Raw genomic sequence first — 22,548 nt, 5'->3', positions numbered from 1 at the left:
CTGTATTCCTCGTGTCCCCAACAGACCCACACCTATGTAAACACTGTTAGTATGGAGGGGGACCTCTCTATGCGTCACTGTGTGCACTCCCTGCCCGAGGTGCGGCCCGGCTCTTTCCCTGAAACAACACGAGGGGCCATGCCTGTCGGCGGTCAAGGAAATCCCCCGTCCAACCTGCGGTGCTGTCCCCTGGAGGAGCGTAACGATCCTCAGGTGTTCCTGCAGCCGTCCTCGCAGGAGGTCAAATTCATGCTTGGCCCCACTCCGGCACAGCGCCATCTGCTGGAGAGAGAGCGGGACAGAGAGCGGGAGAGGCACGGGCGAAATCCTCACAACCTTCCGCCAGCAGACGGTGCAACAGGCTCAGAGACGGAGGGCGACGAGCAGCCTCCAATGCACCTCTGCAACTCTCACTCCTACCACCATTTCCACCACCACGCGCATCGGCACCCGGGCCTCGAGCACTCGGACAGCTGCCAGAGCGGCGAACTCACCTACGAGAACATCAACGGGCTGAGGAGCGGCCGCAAGCAGCGGCTGAGTCCGAGCAGCGTGTCGCAGTCTCTGGGTTCAAGCAGCAGCAGCAGCACCGGGGACAGTCACACGCACTCCCTCCTGCACCCGCACGCCCTCGGCCCGTCGTCTCTACCCCCGCAGGGTTACGCCTGCGAGAGGGGCATGGGCGGGGGTCATCGGCGGACAGCTCTGCTCAACTACGAGAACCTGCCCTCCCTTCCGCCGGTGTGGGAGTACAGCGCTCTGCAGCGGGACGACGAGCAGGAAGAGGAAGACGACGAGCAGGATGAGGAGGACTACGAGGAGGAGGAGGAGGAGGACTTTGATGAGTATGAGTTCTCAGAGGGACCGGGGACACCCAATGGGTATCACCAGGATGGTCGGGGCATCCACAGAGATGCCCTGCAGAACTACGTGAACACGGAGCAGGTGCAGCCGCCGCGGCTCCGACACGCCTGCCCCCCGCATCCACGGCCCTGTCAGCCGGACAGAGGCGGGGGGGTATTTAGCTTTGATTTCCGCAGGCGATCGAGGTCGGGGGTCGGAGGCTGCGAGCACGGCCACATGCCTCCATCCCGGCAACTGAATTACATCCAGGTGGACCTAGAGGGAGAACCTCCCTGCCAAGGCCTCAACAGCGGGGGTGCCCAGACCCAGCCACAGCACCAGCGCCTACCACCCAAAAAATGTGGCCCACAGGCACCCCGGCGCAGTGAATGCTACGCAGTCATTGACCTAAAGAAGACCGCCGCCATGTCCAACCTGCAGAAAGCTCTGCCCAGAGATGATGGGACTTCCAGAAAGACTCGCCACAACAGCACAGACCTGCCTCTGTAAACGGTGTTCAAAGTGAGGAGGATCGATGAAGACGGACGAAGGCTTATCCTCATCCTAGCACACTGGACCCTTCACTGTCATCCATCCAATCAACTGTCGGGCTGACTAATACAGTACAGGTACCTAATTAGAAACTTCTGTGTGTATAAAAAGGAAATGAGAAATCTCTGAGGAGAATTTGCCATTTTATTCTGTGTTATTTATTAGACATGTGTGTTTGCAGTGTTTTACTGCAAATATGTTTGCTGGATATATGGATATTTACATATATACATATGTATATATGATTTTATGCTTTGCTATGACTTAGAGGAGAGACCTCTGGGGAAGCTGTCATTGTCATAATGTATCAGCAAATTTGAATTCATAAACCCATCTCCACTCATACAAATTGATCCTGTAATTTAGTTACTCTACATCAATGTGGCTTTTTACTTAAATGCCATGGGAGTCAAACATGGTACCCTCACTACAGAAGAAGTACAGTAAATGTTGAGATGAAGAAAGGTCAATGATCCAAGATACCGGCCAATATCATCACAAGCATTTTGATCCTGATATTGTTGAAGATACCATTATTTGTTACTGATGCCTATAGAGCATTTTGCACACAATCCTATGGAATTGTATTTTATCATATTTTAGGGAATGGTTTAGTCCTTTCCAGCATTGAAATGAACAGAAGCGGATGGTGATATCAGCAGAAGTATACTCAACTGAATGATGGTAAAAGTAGCACACATGGAATTAAACGGGCTTTGCTCTCTCCTGTCCACATGCAGCAAATGAAAAAGTAGCATATCATCTCCGATCACACCTCCTGCACATCACCCCAGACCTGCAGGAGGTCCACGCAGTTTACGCTTGTCACGTTGCACTTTTGACCATGGGCCACTGAAACGCTCTCCGTCTCTACTCCCACTCCACTGGAGCCACAGGTTGGACCGCGTCCTTTTTACCAAAAGCAGGGGGCCAAAATATTTCACGGACACTCGTAGATATGATTTATTTACATGTTTTGATGGAGAGGACATCAACCTCAATTAGTGGCATTAATCTATAACCTCACATAATAAAGTGCTGAATCTGTCATTTTTCGGTTATTAGGAGTGAATGGTTTGTTTTTACAAGATAATCAAGTCATGCAGTGGCAATTTTTTGAGGCATTTATCAATCGTAGTTGGATGTTTATCTATTTATTTATTTATTAATTAATTATTTTATTTTGTAATTATTTTGTTTTCCTTTTGATGACCAGCGTTTTGTAATCCAGTTGGTAATGTGGAGACCAAAGTTTCACCTCAAATTATCGCTGGTGTATTACTGTTATAATTGTGCTTAATTATATTTTGAAAAAAAACAAAGAAAGACGGTATTTATATTTGAAGTGCCAAAACCTATTTCCAAACTGTGTGATGAATCAAATCAAACGTGCCATTAGGTTTTATAGAAACCAATATGACGGATCATCGGCATGAGGTGATAACGTTTAGGACACCACGTTTTTAGAAAAGTCCAACTTTTTAAGGATAGATTAATAGCACATTCCACCTCATCCATATTGACGGGCGTTTGGGAGCGAGATATATATATACGAACGATAACCTTGTGGTCTGATAATCACAGCCAGGGTGGTTTTATGCTGCTACATGTACATACTAACAGTGTAAGCTACAGGTACTTGTCAAGATGAAAACATTACATATTTGAACCTATGCGATGTCAGATCCTTCACCATATGTTTAACTGCTAATAGAAGTAGCATTGTTGTTTTTTTTCCATAGATTATTTCTGAGCAGTAGAAATATTTAATGTGCCATTTCAAGGGATGTGTCATTTGGCCAATACTTCATTTCACTGATTGATTTCTCGCCAAACTAGCTGTTTGATAGGAGAGGGAACGGAAGCACAGGCCCACCAATGCTTTCATCTTTTCATCGTTGAGTGCTCACGTCGAGGTGATGTTTTCATCTGAAGTAGGGTGGTCAAATGTTTGAGAGTTCTAGATGGCAGTGGTATTTAGCTTTCGATCAATAAGGGAGGCAATTAAAAATTCTCAAATTCTGATTAGGTTTTTTTGGTCTTCTGTGGGACATGTTATGAAAATGTATTACTGAGTCTAGCTGTCGTTTGCCAGGTTAATTGGTGAACTTTAAACGTTATGTCTTCAAATTGCTTGTTTTCTCTCGCCAATAATCCAAGATCTTGGAAGTATTCCATCTAAAAATATTTGAAACAGAAAAGCGAAATATATTGTTACTTTTAATTCATCAGTTAAATATTTTAGTGCTACTGCTAAAATGGTAAAAAATAATGTGAGAGTTTTCGTTTCTGGTGAACATTCCCAACACAGAAGCTTTAAATAACCTTCAATCAAAAGCTGATGGTTTGTGTTTTTGCTTGATTGTCATACTTTAATATGGCGCTTAAAAAAGATAACAGGCCAACTTTTAGAGGAGATTTCTGACTGTATTTGCAAAGATATTGTCATGATACATTGAAATGATGTTTACATTTTTGCAATAATAGGTAAATTATTTTTTGTCAATCTAATTCAGACCAATGTATGAAGTGTGAAATTGAAATATTAGTCTATAGAGTTGTGGGCTTACTGTATTTAATCGCCTGTTCTTCTGTAAATCAGCAGTCTTATTTTTTTATTTCAGGTACGATGTTTACTTTTCGATCTTCATAGTACAATATCAGCTATGACAGTAAAAAAAAAAGCCTGTTTTCTTGATGGTCAAACACTGTTTTCTTGAACTTACATTAACAGTAACATTCAGTAGGCGGCCATTGCCAGTACTTGAATTACATTTTCTTGTATTAATCTTTTTTAAAAAGTGGCGATGTTTCATCCAGGAATCAGAAAGGGTTTCTTCTAATTTCTCATAATATGGTTACATGTGGTTTTATGATCATTTAAAAAAGTCCGATCCATGTTGAAACGTGCTAACTATCTTTGTTATAACGCAGTAACCTCACCACCACCCAAACCAGTTAGCCGTGATTATGGCATCGTTAACACGTACTGATTCACTGATTTAAGAATCAAAATCAATAGATGTTTAATGATTGCTTTTCCAAAAAGCGCTCATGTGATCTTATGGTTCGAATGAAGTGCAGCTCCAACCCCATAACTCATTGGTTTACGATTGGTTTCGGGTCGATGCTATCTCGAACGTTTAGTTTTCATCACCTGTGTTTACGCTCAAAGCGTATTTCACACAGGTGTCTGTGGAACACGCACGGCTCACAGGTGGGATTTGTTCTGCAGGGCAAAGGAACAAGCGTTGAGGGTAACACCTGGTATCGTTGAGATCCCAAAACTGAATTTTTTGAATGGGTTGTTTTAACAAAAGGGCTTGCTCTGTGATTCATGTAAAAACATGAACGCCATTTAGTCCGTTAAAAAAGAAGAACAAAATTCTCACCGTGCCTTTCATTTTCAAGGTTGAGTAATATTTCCTTTGCTGTCAGAGAGGGAGGCCTGTTGTGAAAAAATAAACAAGTATAAGTACTTTCGCCCGTAGAAAGTTTGAAGTGTGACAAAACTGAAAGGGGCTTTAGTCAAAGTTGTAGTTGAAAAAAAGGGCCAACTCTTAAATGTTTTAAACCATACTTTATTTTTATTATGAAGGTTTTGAACTTTTAGAAAAATGCATCAGGGGCAAACGACTAGTCTGACTCAAAATATGTCCACCAGCTACTAGGTCTCCTTTAAGATCTTAAACAAAATGTAAAAACGATAAATTGTGATTTTATTTTTTTCTGTAAATGGGGACAACAGCAAAATGAAGCTCCAATTGATATTAAGTGGTATCAACCTCATCTCATTGAACTCTTTGGCATGAAAGTATCTGAAGCGTTTCCTTAAGCGTTGTTATTTTTAAAAAGTCGTAATTTCTGTAGGTCACATGCTTCATGGTTTCGATTATCTGTTTAATGGTTCAAGAGATGCAGTGAAAATAGCCAAACTCAGTGTGACTGACATGGTGTTAAATCATTGTACGTTTGGTAGCATAAAAAGTCCTGTGTCCTCGGTGCACTCGGTGATTCCTCGTCACTTTTTAAATTTCTAACCACTGAAAATGTGAAACGTCAGATTGAATGCATATGATAAGAGCTGAAAGAAAAAAAGGCCAGCAACACGGTGTGCACCTTGATGCTACACATCTTCATCGGTGATTTTTGTCGGCATCAGCATCTCTTACGTGATTCTGTATCATCTTCAAAATGACAGAACATCACACATGTTGTAAAACTTCTACTTCCTGTCCATGCTATGAGACCGATCTCCGTCAAAATACTGAAAGTATCAGTAAACTGTAATATCTCTGTAATATTATTATTTTTATCTGGTGGTTTTTTGTCTGGCGCAAGGGTGGGATCACCGCCAGAGGGTGATGTACATTTTTGTGTATTTGCATACAGGTTGCATTGGCTAAACATTGTGACCATTATATCAATTTACAAATCGACTGAGTGCCAAATGTACTTGAGCATGAAAAAAATCCAGGACCTGTGAGGGACAGCAGGTACTCTCTGACTCGAGGGACCCGCTGCTGTCGTAGACAGTGATACGAATGCACAGCTGAAGGTTTTACCATGCTAAATATTTTTGCTGAAAGAAAGGTACATTTCTTTATGTTTGTGTCTCAGTTTCTTCATATATTTGTTGTATGTTTCTGTGTTTCTATCCATGGCTTATAAATGAGTGTGCTGTGATGGTCTAATCATCTTGATTCATTAGAAGTGAATACAAAAGGTGATGTGCTTCATTTGTTGAACTGTCAAAAATAAATAATTGGGTCATTTTCATTCTTGAATCATTTCAGACAACAGATGTATGTTATCTGACCTCCTTTCATCCCACCCTGTGCCCGTAAAGATTTGCCTGACATTTGGTAAATTTCACCCTGAATTATAATGTGGATTTGTCCAAAATGTAAAAGTAAATGTAATTCTAATATTAAAATGAAGCTATGAAAATATATTACTGCCACTGAACAGTGTCTATTTTCTTTCTGTACCTCGAACCTTCAAACAATAAAGGTTTTGGAGTAATACGAGGCATTTTTCCTCCCAGATCAAGTACTACATGTACAAATTACATTTATAAGATATTTTTTCATGGTTTCCTGAGTAAACAGTCTGCTCAACAACCAGGAACCTGCCAAACTTATAAAATGAACAGAAAAAGTCAACAGAACTTGTGTGAACCTTTGTGGGCTGATAAAACCTGGTTAGTGTTGTGAAAGGCTTTGTTTGCTCTGGGCTACTTATAACTTTCAGAAGAAACACTTAAGGCCGACATGAAATGTTTAAAACGTGCGCAATACAATACTCAAACCATTGTGTGGATAATCCTTCTGATCCTCCGGTCTGACAGCGGTGAGATGGATGTCTGTGCTATTAGGGGATAAATCACGTGAACACCATTCAGTAAAAAAAACCCCTTTTGTTAAGAATATGTACAGCTTTCCAACTCCACAATCCGCGCAGTATTTATTACTTTTTATCAAAGCTTTATTTTTTCCCTTTTAAACATTATTTTCAGCATGTAATTAGTTTCTGCCTTGTGTAAATAATTTTAATAATTTGATATACAGAGAGCATGGTCCATGTTAGCTCTAGCGATTTACAGCAAACTGTAACATATATGCCATAAATAGTAGCTGTCTTGTCTCGTGTTTGTATGTCTGTCTTGTTTTATGGTTATTGAATTATTGTAAAATAAAAAGAGGAGCCTCACAAATAAAGCAGAGCTTTTATTGTTTCTACTCTACTTGCCGTCAATATTGTCAAGTCTTAGCACGCTCAATGATTCATTTTATTATAATCAATCACAGGCAAATAGACTTGTCTCCACCTACACTTGGTGTCACAAGACTCCATGAGAACACTTCATTTTGACATTTGAGTGTCAGATACCTTTCTAACCACTGAATGTAAATGGGCTACATGAAACATGATCGTCTGGAATTTCTATTTTCCTCGGGGGTTTTGTCACTACAAAGACACATTCAAGCCTCTCCGCTGTGTAATAAGCAGTGGCAGGGGGTCACATGGTTGCATGAAATTGGGGCTGGGCTGCACAAAGCAAAGGAAAAAAGAGATTTAAGATACAAACAAGTTTTGTTAACTGCAGATAAGCAGATTAAATAGCTGCAATCAAGTCGAGCGTAACTTCACTGATTGCCTTTATCCACCCATTTTGTAAATGATGCTCGTTGTGATTTGTGGTTAAAGTCCCCGTGATTATTAAAACATTTATGAAGACAACACAATGTTGTTTTTCAAGTAAGCAAGTACAGGCATTTATAAAATAATAAAATATATGAATATAAACTGTACAACAAAGGCAACAGCTGAGGTGCAGTGAGGTGCTCTGTGGCGCCTACCAGAGGTAAGGGGTCGTCCACGGTGGGAAGGTCTGCAGGGATCTCTCCTGCTCGTTTCCTGACTCTGGGGGTTGTACTATTGCTGGATGGAGGGCACGATGGATGATCCTCTCTGCAGACCTGATGGTCCGTTGTAGTCCGCCTGCGGCTGAGCATCAACCAGACCCACTGCCACAAGTGGGAATAGAAAAAAAATAGCAATTAGAAAGTCTGTTTGGAGAATGGATTTTGGAAAGACGGGTGGGAAACGTACCCGTTTCCCCACTGAAAGTTATGACTCAGCCTTGATGAGACCTCAGAGTGAATCAAGCCTCAACAACCACGACGAGTACTGGAAAATGCTCAACCCTTATTTATCAAAGAAACAAGAAACAATGGGCTGCTTCTTTCACCGAAGAGAGAGCTTTACTAATTAGGCTTGAGCTGGGTTTCGGTCTAATATAGAAGCTGTTTGTTTCACCTATTCACAAAGATCCAGTATTGAATGTAAGTAAGTATTGAATGAGTTACATGATAGTTTTAAACGATAAACAGTATATATTTAATGTAGTTTAAATGCATCATAGTAACGACCCACCGCAGCCAGCCTCTGAAAAAGTGTGTAACTATATAAACAGCACATTCCAGGCTCATTGAGACATTCATAACACTGACGTGAGATAAGATAAACTTTATTGACGTAGTACAATGACGACTGTAAACACTTAAGAAGGAAGTTAGTGAATAAACAGAAGGATTAATGTAGTAAATTGACACTAGATAAAACATGTCTATTTAAGGCAGAGATCTAGCAGATATAAAAGTAGTATCAACATTATAAATGGGGGGAAAAAACGGATGTAAAGCCACACTTTTCATAGTGTTAGTTAGTATTTAAATGATGTTTGCCCCCATGAACAAATCCCCTGTTTCCAGATAACTTCAGCCTGAACGGGCACGCTGTAATAGAGATGGCTCAGCTGATTTGGTTTAGTTGTAAGCGACTGTGTTAATCTCAATGACTCACGCAGCTCTGTCTCAGTGGAAAAGTACAGCAGGGAAGTGGTAGAACTGGAACTCTGTCAGAGAAAAACCACATTAAGTGAGACGACATGGTGTTCAGACCAGTGCGACAGATAATTAGGTCATAGAGGAGCCAAAGGAAACCTGCTTTCCTTGTTTCTCGCTTTGGCTGTGCTCATGACGTTGTTTGTGTAGAGATCCTGTGGTGCACCCAGCTGAGAGGAATACTGATCAGTTTGCTGTAGCTGCAAGAAACTCTTGGGGGAGGGTGCTTTTGCGATGGAGGGGTAAGTTCACTCTTGTTTTACACTTGGCTGCTAAATGCGTCACTTTAACTCTAAAACGTGTTTCAACAAGTGCAGCTTTCTGGGGAAAACTTTCCATTGCTGGTAATCCAACAAGCCCAAGTTCATAAAAAAACAAAGCTTATGAGCAGTGCCAAACAATCAGCTGAGTAGTTGTGTCTCTCCATACAGCCCACAGCGTCAGAGGTTTGGCAGTGCTTTTACCACAAACGTGGAAGAGTCTCATTTAATCTCCTGCTATTTTTGCACATGTCTAGAAAATTTCTAAAAGGAAACAGCCGTGAGATGCTTGGTCAGGATGGCAGTCTGGTGAAGAAGACACAACTGCTAGATCGAGGCCAATGGGGGAACAAGTTGGAATTTCTGTTGGCTGTAGCAGGAACCCTGGTTGGGCTAGGAAACCTCTGGAGGTTTCCCTATTTGTGCTACAAAAATGGGGGAGGTAAGCAGGAATCCCATGCAAGTAAAAAAGAAATACAATGCTTTTGTTCTTCTGCACGCAGTCAAGCAGCTGCAGTTAATAAAAATGTAAAGTCAACAATGAGGGAAAAGTACTGTGATGCATAATTAGATTTAAGCAATAAGTAAGTTGCTTTGGCGTTCCTCTGGGCTGCTGTTTGTTGTTAAAGGAAGCTTTTGTCTGGGTTTGATCAAATCTCAGCTCAGGGTACAAAGAAGTTTTGGAAATCATCCATCCGAAAGTTATCAGAAAGTTATTAAATATCAGAAAGTTATTAAATATCTGGCTAAACTTGCCGAAGATACAGATTGATGTATTGGTGTTTTCTCTTTAACCGCTTCTTTACAATTCACAGGATACATTCTTTAAGAGGAACCATATGGGTTTTTACGAAATCCAGATGTTCCATGGGAAAAGACCAAAACAATAAAAAGCCCTGAGGAACATCTTCAACATCTTGTATAATCTCTCTGAAAACAGGACTAATGATGTTAGATGTGGGTCATTATCGGATTTGCCAAAAAAAAGCAGTGTTTTGATATGTTTCTCGTGTTTCTCTCAGGTGCATTTCTGGTTCCTTACGTCTTGTTTCTGCTCTCTTGTGGCATACCAATGTTTCTCCTGGAGACGGCCATGGGACAGTTCACATCTCAAGGATGCATTACCTGCTGGAGGCACTTCTGCCCTTTGTTTGAAGGTCTGTGTATTAAAAAGTCATGTGTGATCCAACTAGTTTGGATAGTTATCTAGAATAGTGGATAGATAATAAAGACAGCGGATTTTCTATTTGGAAGGTCAGTGTGTTTCTTCTTCTTTCATCACTTCTTGGATATTTATAGTAGCCAAATTCTTAAACGGGATAATCTCATATTGGGCTGCCTGGATCATCCTCTCATGAAGGAGTTTTAGCTTTTGCCTCAAGAACATTGTTTCAGGGCAGCGTATGTTCTCTTTCATCCCTATGTGAAGCCTGGCTACAAAACAAATGTCTCTCCTTCCTTAAACCCTGGAATATCCTGAACATTCCCCAACTTGTATTACGTTTAGTTAGATCAGGATCTAGCTCATATTCATATGCTCTTGTAATTTATTTTTCTATTCTATGGAGCTAGTGCAGATTTTTCATGCAATGTTGAGACAGACATCAAACACAATGTACCTCAACTTAATGATTTTTCTCTTCTGTTCTAAGTGACGCACATCCAACTTGTCTATAGTACAGAGCCAACTGAATCACTGTGTGTTAAAAAACCTATTACACAAACCGAATGACACACTCTTTGCACACATGGGTGTGTCTGCTGCTGCTTGGAACTCCCTGCTTGGCAAAATACCAGGCCTAATGTGAACCAGAGATTATTGCGGAGTCTGAGGCCGCACCCAAAAATCTTTAATACAAAGATGAATTGAAGGGTTCAATCTTGATTCCCCAGATGCGACCCAAGTGACAAAGTAAAGTATTCAGTACTTTTAGAGTTAAAAGAACATTGAAACCTCGCTAAATAACAGGAATATTAACTGGCAGGTGCAGGGAACGAGTTATTTTGGCCTGTTGATGAGACTTATTGTGAGTGTACCAATTGGTTACTGTATGCAAATAGTGTACTGATACTTCACCCCTGTTAACAACCTACATGCTTTATCATTTTGCAGATTCTTACCAATAATGTACATTTTTTTCCACCTTGTATGCCTCCTCAGGGATTGGCTACGCTACCCAGCTTGTGATTGCATATGCTGCGGTGTCGTACATTGTCATCCAGGCGTGGGCCTTCTTCTACCTCTTCTCATCCTTCAGCGCTGAGATCCCATGGGCCAGCTGCAGAAACACCTGGAACACAGGTAGACGGGGTCCTCATCATTTAAAATAAAGTCTCCACATTTGTATAACAGCGGCAATATATAAACTGCTTGGATACAGAAATAGCTGAATCTCTTGAAAATTGCTTGCATTCTTGATAGCTTCATTTATTGATGAAGCTATTGGTTTCGCAGCAGCGCCGCGTTTAACAATGTGTACAACCAGCTGCTATAGAGTTGGGTTCTTTCCAGCAGGACTTAAACATATGAGGATTGTTTTGTATTTGTTTAATAGAACTGTATCTGTCTTTTTGTTCAAAAATACTTATCTGCTGTTTGATAGATAAAACCATGTCCTGTTTTCTTTTCTTAGAGTTTTGTGTTGAATTTGATAAAAGTAATGCGTCACACAACTGGATTGCAAACGCAACAACGCCTGCAACAGAATTCTGGGAGTAAGTATGATTTACATTTGTATTTCTGTTTGCCAATGTCACATTTTTTTAGAAGCTCTCTAAATGTGCATTAGCACACTGTAAACTGCAGTCTATGACGGCTAGGGAGCAAACATAACTAGTGATATAAACATCTCACGCCACAAAATGTCAACATTTACTCTCGTGGATAAAAGTGATGTGTTTGTTAGATCCATCCAATCCCACCTGCTCTATGAGGACTGTATCTTTCTTTTAAAAGTATGAAATGATTGAATAACAGTATATATCTGCATATATATATATATATATATATATATATATATATATATATATATATATATATATATACATATACTTACCAATTTTATTTATCAGCTAATACATAAAAACGGGGTGTGAAAACATTTATTTTGCTATGTCATGGTCAGCCTTTCTCAGTAGATAACACGTAGAACACTCAGTACTCCGCCAATAAAAACTTTTACACTTTTAGTACCACATGAACAACTTTGTCCCATCAGAAGGTTTTCCTTTCCCCAAACTATGTATGAGGTTGACTTAAGTTAGGTGATAATGTTTGAGAAACAGACTCTACACAGACACAAAAGTACTAATCCATCTTTTCTCCATCTCGCATGCTGTGCTGAAAATGAAAGATAGCTTTACTATTTTGTTGATGCCAGAAAACCGTGACTATTCATTTCCACCTTAAATTGAAAGTTCACTTATGCAATCGAAATATTATTTGCTTATTTTCAAGATGGACGTGGTGCAATTCCACAATAACATGATGCGATCACACACATTGATTCTTCTCCATCATAAAAACCTCAGGAACGTTCCCAAAGTTGTTGTCTACAGACTGACCCTGTTTCCACAACATAATGTGTTTGTTTTTAGGAGGCGGGTGTTGGGCATATCTCAAGGGATTGATGAGATTGGGAGCCTGAGGTGGGAGTTGGCCTTGTGTCTCTTACTGGCGTGGGTCCTTTGCTACTTCTGTGTTTGGAAAGGAGTGAGATCCACTGGGAAGGTGCAAACTATAGGAGACACGTCGATAAATGAAAATATTAACAATGCCGATGCCTCCAGAAATGGCCGGCTGTACATTGCAAAGTCTATTTATCCTTCACACTGATCCGTTTCACATTTCTAAGACAATTATTGCACATTTCTGCCCAAACCTGTCACTCTTCAAAACGGCACAGAACTTTATTTGATTGTAATGTAACTTTATTTAAGATTTTATGTATATTATTATTGTATGTTTTGTGATGTGTCTTTTATATTTGTTTCTTGATCTTCTTTTTTTTAATTCAATTTTATTTTATCAAGTTTATGTTATGCACAGACAGACACAGTTCTCTGTTGTAAAAAAACAAACTATTTGAAAGATCCGATACATTATCATTTTTATTTAATAATTATATTCTGTATGACTAAACGGCTTCTTGTCAGATTCCAATATTCAATTGTGATTTCAAAACAACATTTTAAAACTGCCCTTGTCTCGTTTTGACAGGTGGTTTACTTTACAGCCACGTTCCCTTACGTGATGCTGGTGGTTCTGCTGGTGCGTGGACTCACTTTACCAGGAGCTATGAATGGCATCGCTTTCTATCTGTATCCTGACCCAACAAGGTTGGTGGACCCTCAAGTAAGTAATAAAGTCAAACTTTTAAGTTGCTGCTGAACGCCCAATCACCTCTTACTGGAATCCCAGATGTATATAAATAAATACTGCGTCCGCTCTTATAGGCGGTGAAGGTTTATGTTTTGTGTCTGCCTAGGTTTGGATGGATGCAGGTGCACAAGTTCTTTTCTCGTTTGGGATTTGTCAGGGCAGTTTGACAGCTCTGGGCAGTTACAATCAATACAACAATGATTGCTACAAGTAAGTAGCCTCTGCCTTTTTTCTGCTTCGTTATCGAAATGTATCAGTAAAACATAGTTAACCTGAGATTCTAACAAAACCAATTCCTCTTGCCTTCCCTGCATGGTATTATGACTAAGATGATTGAAAATGACTGGAAGAAGGAGATCTCAAATTAAATCATTTGCTTTCATTCACTTGCAGCAGCCTGGGTCTTGCTTTCGGCATTTTTTTTTTTGCTGTCTACCAGAGTGTCTTTTGTGACGCTCCCACTGAAGTTAGAAATGTTGAGAGGGGAGGAGGTACAGTAAAGTAAACAGCCTTTATTCAGCCGGGCATGATAATCAAGCTGCATGCTCTCCAACATGGCAGAGTTAATGAATGAGGCCGATAATAACGGCGCGTTTCATATAATAAACGCTTTTACCTCAATCATCATCCTTGTGTATATAAATAAATGTAAATATATCATTACGATAATTGTGGTTTGAGCAGCCTTTTACCGTTATCTCCATCAGGCTCCAGGCTTGGGTTTCGTCTCACTGCCAGAGTTGTTTGTTAGCTACAGGTTTTTCTTTGCTTTGTCTCCTCAGGGACACGTTTGTTCTGTGTTTAGTGAATGGCGGGTCAAGCTTTGTGGCAGGTTTTGCCATCTTTTCAGTCCTGGGCTTCATGTCCTACGAACAAGGTGTGCCAATATCTGAAGTGGCTGCTACGGGTAAGACCGGCACCTCACCACTTAGTTACAGTACACACGTTTCATGATCACCGCAACTGTTTGAGTAAAGAACTCCCACTAGGAACAGTGATGTTGATAGTTGATAAGGGTTGATAGTTTAGCTGTTGCTTGAATACATTGCAAAAAAATTTTTTAGTGTTTTTTTCCTAGGTCTCAACCATTTAACTTAATAAATAAAAAATCACAACACGACAATACAGTTAAGCCCCTTTCAGCTTCAATAACCAGAAGAAATGTTGACCCTCAGTGAGGAAGGAGAAGGGTTTTTTGTATTGTTTGTAACTGCCTCCAGTCAAACACTGTTTTTGTGCGTCAGAGCTAGATAACACTGACAAAATGTCTCTCCATGATGATGCAAGTGATTGGTGAGGTGATATTCATAGACATTAAGCATATTATTTTGATGTTTTTTATCGTGTGAATTCATTACCATATTTAGACACTGAATTAATTATATTTGTAAATAATAATAACACATTTAAAGTCCAAGAGAGTCTTTGTTGTGGTTGTAATACAATAGCAACTGAACACAGTGAGATGAATAATCTAAATTATATTGTGAAATCAAAACCTTTGCGTGTGCTCTAATACAGGCCCCGGCTTGGCATTTATTGCCTATCCACGTGCAGTAGCCATGATGCCTTTTCCGCAGATATGGTCTGTGTGTTTCTTCATCATGGTCATACTGTTGGGGGCAGATACACAGGTGAGGCAAAAAAACAACAAAAAAATTGCATTTTTCAAAAATGAGTTTAACCTTTAACCTTTTGGTCTCTAAAGTGCTTCAGTTAACACCTCGTTCTGTGTCCCCTGGCAGTTTGTTAGTCTGGAATGCCTGATGACCTCCGTGACAGACATGTTCCCCAACGTGTTTCGGAGAGCTTACCGTCGGGAATTGCTGCTGCTCTGTCTCTGCATTATCTGCTTCTTCCTCGGCCTCCTCCTCGTCACCGAGGTGAGACCGCGTGGTTGTGGTGTGTTCACGACGAATGAAAGCATGAGGCCCACAAACAGGCCACATGCTGAATTTAGTCAACTCATTTCAGCAGAGCAGAAATGTGAATTATGTGAACATTGAGCTCAATTGTTGTGTTGTTTATATTTGATATGCGATAAAAACGGACCCTGTATCTTCCTGCAGGGAGGCTTGTATTTCCTACAACTCTTTGACCACTATGTCTGCAGCGGCAACAATCTGCTGCTTCTTTCAGCGTGTCAGTCGATAGCAATGGGATGGGTGTATGGTGAGTCATTAGCGCAATTCTGCATTGATCAAACTATTTTATTGTTACAACGTTTTGGTCACGCATTTTGAAAATGATCTTCGAAAAAAGTATTTTCATATCGTGTTAGTTTTTACCTTGAGGGAAATGACTTAAAGGCCTCAGTGGTTGGTCGCGTTTTTCAAACCAGTCAAATAAAACATGTGGAGATCACATAAATAGTCAGGTGATTGACTATTGAAGTTTTTAGTTTTTGTTCGCATGAAAATAATAAGAAACTGCAAATAAAAAGATTAGTTTATGGTCATTTAGAAACATTGTCTCCATTGCAGATCATGTCCACAAGAGAGCACTGTCAACTGATCAATATAACGTTCTGTACACACTGTACATTGGTCACGACTCTTTCAAACTAATTTGAAGGATTTTTATTTAAAAGAATAACGTCTCATCTTCATCTAAAATACTTTAGCAGACTCAAAAATGCGAATTTATATGAAAATATGTTGCCTTTGTGGTTAAAAGTACATTAAACCCATTCAATCAGGTATAAATCCACCATGCAGCAGAGTGATCAATGTCTTCACACGAAATTATAGCAAAAAGTTAAACAATTGGTCACTTAAATTCCAGTGAAAACAGCATTCGACTGTTAATGTCCTGTGGGATTTAAAGCTACCGGTTGTTTGTTCATTACTAACTGAGGTAAGTCTTTGCATAACTTACATTCCTTTGGCACATTTGTGGCTTTACAGCGTGGACTGCCCTCCTACCTCATGCCTCACTCCTGTGGTACTTTCTGTCAGTTGATTTATGAGATATTTTGTCCACACTTAAATTCCTTGGCTCTCCTTTACCTTCAGCTTTCACTCCTGTTTAAGCTTGTTTAAGCCTGATAGACATGTGATCCTCTCGAGGAAGGGCATTTAATCTCTTTAGCACCTTTTCTTTGACTTTAAATGACAAAACATCGAAGAGAGCTCAATACACGGACTCTATAAAACAAGCCCTTCGTATTGACTCCTTGTAATTGGGACTTAAATGATCACTGAGGAGTTTGGGGTTAATGTGAGATATTACGTGGAATTTTAAAGTGGCATTGTCGTATGCAGCAGGTCAAATATTTAATACAAGAAAAAGATCATATTGTTTAAATACTAACTATTGTACCAATTGTGGAGTCTCTACCCTAGGCTGCCCCCGATCAGGTGAGAGTCTCTATTGCAGCACTGGTGTACGCAGAGGGGGCCGGGTGCAGCTCTTGGGGCGGGTCATCGATGGGAGGTATGTCCCCAGATCCATCCTTGATCAGGGTGATATGCTCCCAGCCCCGCCTGCAGGAGCACGGCTGTGCTGAATTGCCAATCAGGGTGTCGGCATAACAGGAGCTGCACCCTGGCCTCTCTGTGTGTGCCTGGCTCGTATCCAGAGCAGAGCTCTCACCATCGGGCGGTAAGTTGAGACTCCACGTTGTTCGACCCTGTTAGTCATGTTGTGATCACCCCCTGACTAACGACCACCCTTTTTGTCCCAGGCAACGACGGGAAACCGAGGACGTTTTAAGTTGGTCTTTGATACGTGTTTGAGCCGGTGGGACCGGCAGCACGCGGACGGCGTCCTCATCCTATTGTTTTTTTTGTTTTGTTGGAAATAAAGCCACGCTGACGGCGTGTTCACCCTTCCCCTCCTAAACTTTGTGGTTGTTTTGGACCCAGACGCATCACACAATATTTAATATTGTTAAATACTGTACCAGCACCCACAATAGTTTCTCTGAAACACAACATTGTTCATTTAAATACATGTATTATGTGGACGTCCGTCAATAATCAATATATTACATCTTATACATACAATATATTGTATTTGTTTGCGTTGTAGCTTGTGTTTTGGGTGACTACGCAGAATATTTGTTCTTATCGACCTTTCTATTACCAGGTGCAAATCGTCTCTATGACAACATTGAAGACATGGTAGGCTATCGTCCATCCTCCGTAATGAAGTACTGCTGGCTTTACATTACCCCCACTGTTTGTCTGGTGAGTAAAACCGTTTCTTTGATCTACCAAAATAGTGAAAAGACGTGTAGTTTGAGGCATTCATGGATAATATCGAAATGTCAATGGATCAATGAAGTGTGAGCACACATTGGTACTAAACTGTCCCTCCTCTTACTCGTCTCGACTGTAAGTCGCACGTTCAAAATGTGGATTGTAGAGAGTTTCCAGAGAACTTCATTCGGACAAACAGGCGACAGCAGAGATGTGTGGTGGGAGGGACGGGGACACTGTTTTCTTTGTTCGTAAGGGTCATGAAAAAAAGTACTGCCTGCTGTGAGGTGACGCAGAGAGGAAAGAGGGAAGGGAATGATATTGCCACCTTGGTTTCAGGAATTCAGGAAAACCTCAGTCTCGTTTGTTTCGACTTTCAAATCACTCCTTTTCCGGTTTAACTGCCTCAGAGTAAAAAGAAAAGGGAAGGAGATTGTGACTAAACTATAGAATACAAGAGCGAATAGAACTGGCCCTCCCAGAGTGAAACTAATTATTATCATTATATCAAATGTTCAAAGTGTTTTTCGATAAAGCCAAAGAGCAATAACATACATGGTCAAACGTACATGTGAACCTAGACAAACAATACAGACTTTAAAAAAGAAAAAATACTATGTGGACAATGAACACTAGCAGTGTGTGGGATTTTTCCCAGAGGTGTGTGGGGGGTTCAGGTCCGGTTACACAAAGATGTTTTTCGTGTTTTGCTCCTACTCCAGTGCAAGAATGTTTCACCCAACTAAAAAGTAAGCCGATTTTAAGCCCTAAAAGGTTAGCCAACCCAACCCCAGGTTGACTGTGAACTAAGAGCCAATAACAGGAACACCTGCTGGCCTGTGTGACAAAGAAAAACCATGACAACCATGTCAAGTTGGCTGCACTGACCTCTGCCACAGAACAAGGCCACAGTATCTCAGCTTTACTCCAAGGATGCTTTGCACCAGAAGAGTCTTGTCTTGTGAAATTGACTCTTCCAGTATCATTCTGAAGAAAAAAGGCTGCTGGAGTAAAGGGAGCTTACTCAGATTGTATGTCAAATGAAGCCTCTTTAAGATTGTCAGGAAGCAGACCGTGTTCACTGTGCAACAGAGCAAGGCCTTTTTTTTTTTTACCTCTGCGTCAGTGCTGAACAAGGATCTGTAGAATGCAGCTGAACAGTCCATTTGGAGACCGTCACCTGGCTACAGCAAATCCCCCTAAATACACCCCCTTTTGCTTCTGTTGGCTAATCCGATGCCAGAGGCCAATGTGACCTGAGATCTGGGCGATGCTTAACTCAGGATGCAGCAGAACCCATGGAAAATAATGCAGATAGCTAAAGGGGAGAAGAGCACCACGGGAGCCGTACTTAATGGCAGGCTTATTCCCACTGTTGACTTCTGGGGTTGATTTCTTGAGGGACTTTGTTTTTCTTCAAGGCTATGCATGTTGAAACAGGTACAACCCTTCTCCAAACCTTTGCCATAATGTTAGAAACACACTACTGTGTCTCCCCAAGGTTTACAACTTTGGTGGGCCGGACCGGCCGACAAAGAGGGGGGGGGTGGGGTTGGTGGGGGGGTATTAGTCATACATACATGTACACATATGTGGCCACTTGTCGGGGTGGAAAAAATGAAAATGAAAAAAATATGGGGGGTGGGCGCCACCCCTTAATATAATGGGTTAGGGGGGAAACACTGCAGTACAGTGTAGGATATCATCATATGAAAACTAACATTTCAGAACGTAGCTCAAACTGTGTAAAACCTGCTCAGGCCAGAAGTATACTACTGTATGAGATGCAAGGAATCTGGATAGGGGGTCCAAATAGTTCTGCTCATATAGTGTAAATAAAAAGACGCCATGATAAAGCTAAATGATGAGAACATTCTTCAAGGAGAACATTTTTGATAAACTGGAATTGGAAAGGCTGGTGATCTGACCTTATTGCACTGCAACTGGATGAACAGAATAGTTTTTCTTTTTCTTTCCTGTCAGGGTACCTTTGTGTTTTCATTGGTGAAATACAAGCCCCTAAAGTTCAACAAAACCTATGTCTATCCGCCCTGGGCCTACGCTTTGGGCTGGTGCCTGGGATTGTTCTGCGTTCTCCTGGTTCCTCTGTGGATCGTCTTTAAACTCATGCAGATGAAAGGGACAGTGGGGCAGGTAGGTACTCAGATGAAATATATGAAAAGAATAAAATGCTTGTCATTTTAAAAAACATGTGATATTATTATTTATGTAATTTGCAATTTGTTGATAGAAAATAGTTTGGATATATTTAAGGTTTACTTTTCTGATGGTTTTATTTTATTCTTTACTCTTCAAAGTTAATTTGTTTAATAAAATGTAAAATTTGTTGTACTACTTTTGCTAAACTGCCAAATAACATTTTACCGTCCTGTAATAACATTTAGCACCATTTACCCCCATATTTCATGGTTGATTTGAGGCAGTGAAGAACATTGTGTTTTCCTTCATAAATCTGAGTCGTAGTGAGGTAACAGTTCATATAAAGTACAAGGTCTTCTACTCAATTAAGAGATGTTCCAACATTGTCAAGTATGTACTGCAAGAATCACAGTGCAAGTACTGTTGTACAACAACCATAGTGCAATTACTGACATACAGGAGCTTTAAAAATGTTCAAAAGGAACAGCAGTGTATTATCAAGATGCTCCAGGCAGTTGCCTGTCGAGGACATGCAGCTGCACATTCCTACAAAAACACTCAACCTGGCACTAATGAAACTTAGAAGTGTGACAAATTAGAGGTCAACGGCATGTTTCTACAGTGTTACATACAGACTCGAATTTTCTTTCTCACCATTTCATTTGTGCTAAAGGAATTCCAAACCGACAGTAGACACCCTGACAACTGATAATTCTGACAATCCCATAGTTTTGTACACTTAAAGGATTCAAAAGCCTCACCCTCGCCATGCTTTCAACGTGAAACCCAGATTAGCGCGTCAACGGTGTAAAGTTGAACCCGGCGCAACTTTTGCCAGAAAAGTATCATTATTCAGCAACGCCCTGATTAAACCTCAGCAGGCCGATGGCGCCCAAACAGGCCGGCGACCGCTACAAACCCACCATTAGACTTGTCGACAGACAGGTCGGTCATTCAGAGGGTCGCGAAAGTCATCGGGATTCATCCTCAGCATGAATTGCCGGATTAGATAACAATCACATAACACAAAAGTCGATTCCATGGGGGCCCCAGAGGAAAACCCATGGGATCGAGTACAAGACAGCAGCATTTCACCCTTAGTGCTCCACCCTTTTTGTTGCTACATCTTTTACATTGGTACAGTTTGTATGGAAGGAGCACAGATGAGGCTTTGTTGCGGTTTGTGTGAATTCTCTCGTTCTCTGCACATGCTTCCGTGTTGGGGAAACCGTTGTACCGTGAGTCAACAACGCTGCTAACGTGAACTGACTGATTTTGTTTCCACAGAACTTCAGGCAGCTTTGTCGTCCTGAAATCCAGACGCACGACGCAGCGAAGCAGCCCGAGCAATGCCCCCTGGACCCCGACAACACGCTGACTCCTGCTGCCAACGAATACAAAGCAAGTGGTGGAGCTGAGATGGAGATGCAAATGTGGAAAAAATGAACATTTCTGACAAGGTTTCAAATGGGATGATTTTAAACTCAAGTGAAGCCTTTGTAAAGAAATTATGGTGAGCAATTAATTCGGACCTCCAGCTCCGTTGGGTGACCAAACCAGGTCTGCAACATGCTCAATGAGCAGTGAGTCTTGTGTCACTGTGAAATGTCTCTGCTGTGGACTAACAATATGTTGATTTGAAACAGTTTTGAAACGTTCTTTTTTTCAGTTAAAAAAAACCTTTGTTGTGTCAGATCAATTCATAATTTTCCTGTTTCAGTGTGTCAGAGGATCAAGAAATGCCCTTATTGAACATTCATAACATGTACTGTTCGCAACATTTTGTGGAGGTATTTTTACATATATATATATATATATATATATATACATATAGAAACAAATAGAAATGGTTTGCTTTATACGTGATATTATTATATTGTCCTTGATTTGCTTTGTTCCATATCATATATTTGCTGTTACATGTATTTACTTGAATCTGTTACTTATTATACTATAATTAAATGTAGGGTCATTTACAGAGTCTGCTACTGAGAGATAAAACTCTTACTTATTTTCTACACATAAAATGTTAGTTGACTGTGAACATGCTCCCTGGCACTCTAAAGCCATTCCTAAATAATACCATACAATCAATACATTTTCAGATTAAGATTTTGAGATTTTGTATTAATTCAACATAAACACTGCAGTAGTTGATATTTGATCATTCAGAACTTGTACCAGTTCTGATTCAAGCCTCCGTGTGGATTCTTCTCCATAGCAACGGCTGCTGAGGGTCATGGGAACTGTAGTTCTTGGAACAATTGGCCATTCCAAACCAATTGTATACATTAAGTGGAAATGTTTTTTTAATTCCCACAATGCAAGTCATGATCAAAATAACCTTCAAATATGATTGAAAACGCGTATTTACTAATATTTTTGGAACCTGCAGCTTTTCCCAAAGGAAATGCCTCCCTTGAAAGGCATGTTTTGCACAAACACGATTTTCAGATCTATTATTATTATTATTACTGTTATTATAGCACATGTGCACCTGTATGTTAGTCGATTGAGACTTTTTTACCCCGCTGTAGTTGTTTTGTTACTGTAGTGGAGATCCATAACAGTTCATTCCTGGAAAACTGACCATGAATTTACCATCACATCAAACAAGGCGTGATGATGGTTCATCAAAGCCGTCAGGCTCCTTAATGTTGACTATGTGTGAGCAATGTAGAACATATTTTTTCAAATCATATCCATGTTGTGAGAACTCAATACATATCATATTGTGCAGA

General features: G+C 40.6%; 2 protein-coding genes and 1 long non-coding RNA gene across 9 annotated transcripts in view; 2 read left to right on the top strand and 1 right to left on the bottom strand.

The window, feature by feature from the left end:
• Window positions 1-7,115, top strand: part of frs3 (fibroblast growth factor receptor substrate 3) — a 13,065-nt gene extending 5,950 nt beyond the window's left edge. For 2 of the 3 annotated variants that reach the window (XM_078091978.1, XM_040203440.2), the window contains one exon: window positions 25-2,721. In XM_078091978.1, the coding sequence (XP_077948104.1) occupies window positions 25-1,353 (1,329 nt within the window). In that variant the 3' untranslated portion in view covers window positions 1,354-2,721. Of the gene's footprint in view, window positions 1-24 lie in introns of all 3 variants that reach the window. The other variant, XM_040203441.2, reaches the window with a different exon arrangement.
• LOC144388922 (uncharacterized) lies at window positions 7,112-8,903 on the bottom strand. Its single transcript, XR_013453179.1, has 3 exons — window positions 8,764-8,903; window positions 7,758-7,925; window positions 7,112-7,446 (listed from the first exon to the last, which is right to left on the bottom strand). It is a non-coding gene; the product is annotated as an uncharacterized LOC144388922 (long non-coding RNA).
• On the top strand, window positions 8,769-22,548 carry LOC120834997 (sodium- and chloride-dependent GABA transporter 2). 5 transcript variants are annotated; one of them, XR_013453178.1, is made up of 15 exons: window positions 8,769-9,046; window positions 9,322-9,506; window positions 10,087-10,221; window positions 11,226-11,366; window positions 11,698-11,779; window positions 12,662-12,794; window positions 13,284-13,418; window positions 13,552-13,655; window positions 14,228-14,352; window positions 14,967-15,079; window positions 15,191-15,328; window positions 15,515-15,617; window positions 17,535-17,635; window positions 19,608-19,801; window positions 21,095-22,548. XR_013453178.1 is itself a non-coding variant. In XM_040203445.2 (15 exons), the coding sequence occupies exons 1-15, from the start codon at window positions 9,039-9,041 to the stop codon at window positions 21,251-21,253; spliced, it is 1,833 nt and encodes a 610-aa protein (XP_040059379.1). In that variant the 5' UTR covers window positions 8,769-9,038; the 3' UTR covers window positions 21,254-22,548. The 5 variants fall into 5 exon arrangements, 4 of the variants coding, with proteins under 4 accessions (XP_040059379.1, XP_077948105.1, XP_077948106.1 ...); XM_040203445.2 differs by having other exon boundaries at window positions 19,631-19,801; XM_040203446.2 differs by lacking the exon at window positions 8,769-9,046 and adding an exon at window positions 9,132-9,148 and having other exon boundaries at window positions 19,631-19,801.

The sequence above is a fragment of the Gasterosteus aculeatus genome, chromosome 17 (assembly GCF_964276395.1).
Source record: "Gasterosteus aculeatus chromosome 17, fGasAcu3.hap1.1, whole genome shotgun sequence".
NCBI lineage: Eukaryota > Metazoa > Chordata > Actinopteri > Perciformes > Gasterosteidae > Gasterosteus > Gasterosteus aculeatus.
This window is presented reverse-complemented; position numbering and strand designations above follow the sequence as displayed.

Excerpts from the sequence above, each read along its gene's own strand:
- LOC120834997 (XM_040203445.2), top strand. Across the intron at positions 15,329-15,514 it reads GCCTCCTCCTCGTCACCGAG|GGAGGCTTGTATTTCCTACA; the intron begins GTGAGACCGCGT and ends ATCTTCCTGCAG. Across the intron at positions 17,636-19,630 it reads TTACCCCCACTGTTTGTCTG|GGTACCTTTGTGTTTTCATT; the intron begins GTGAGTAAAACC and ends CTTTCCTGTCAG.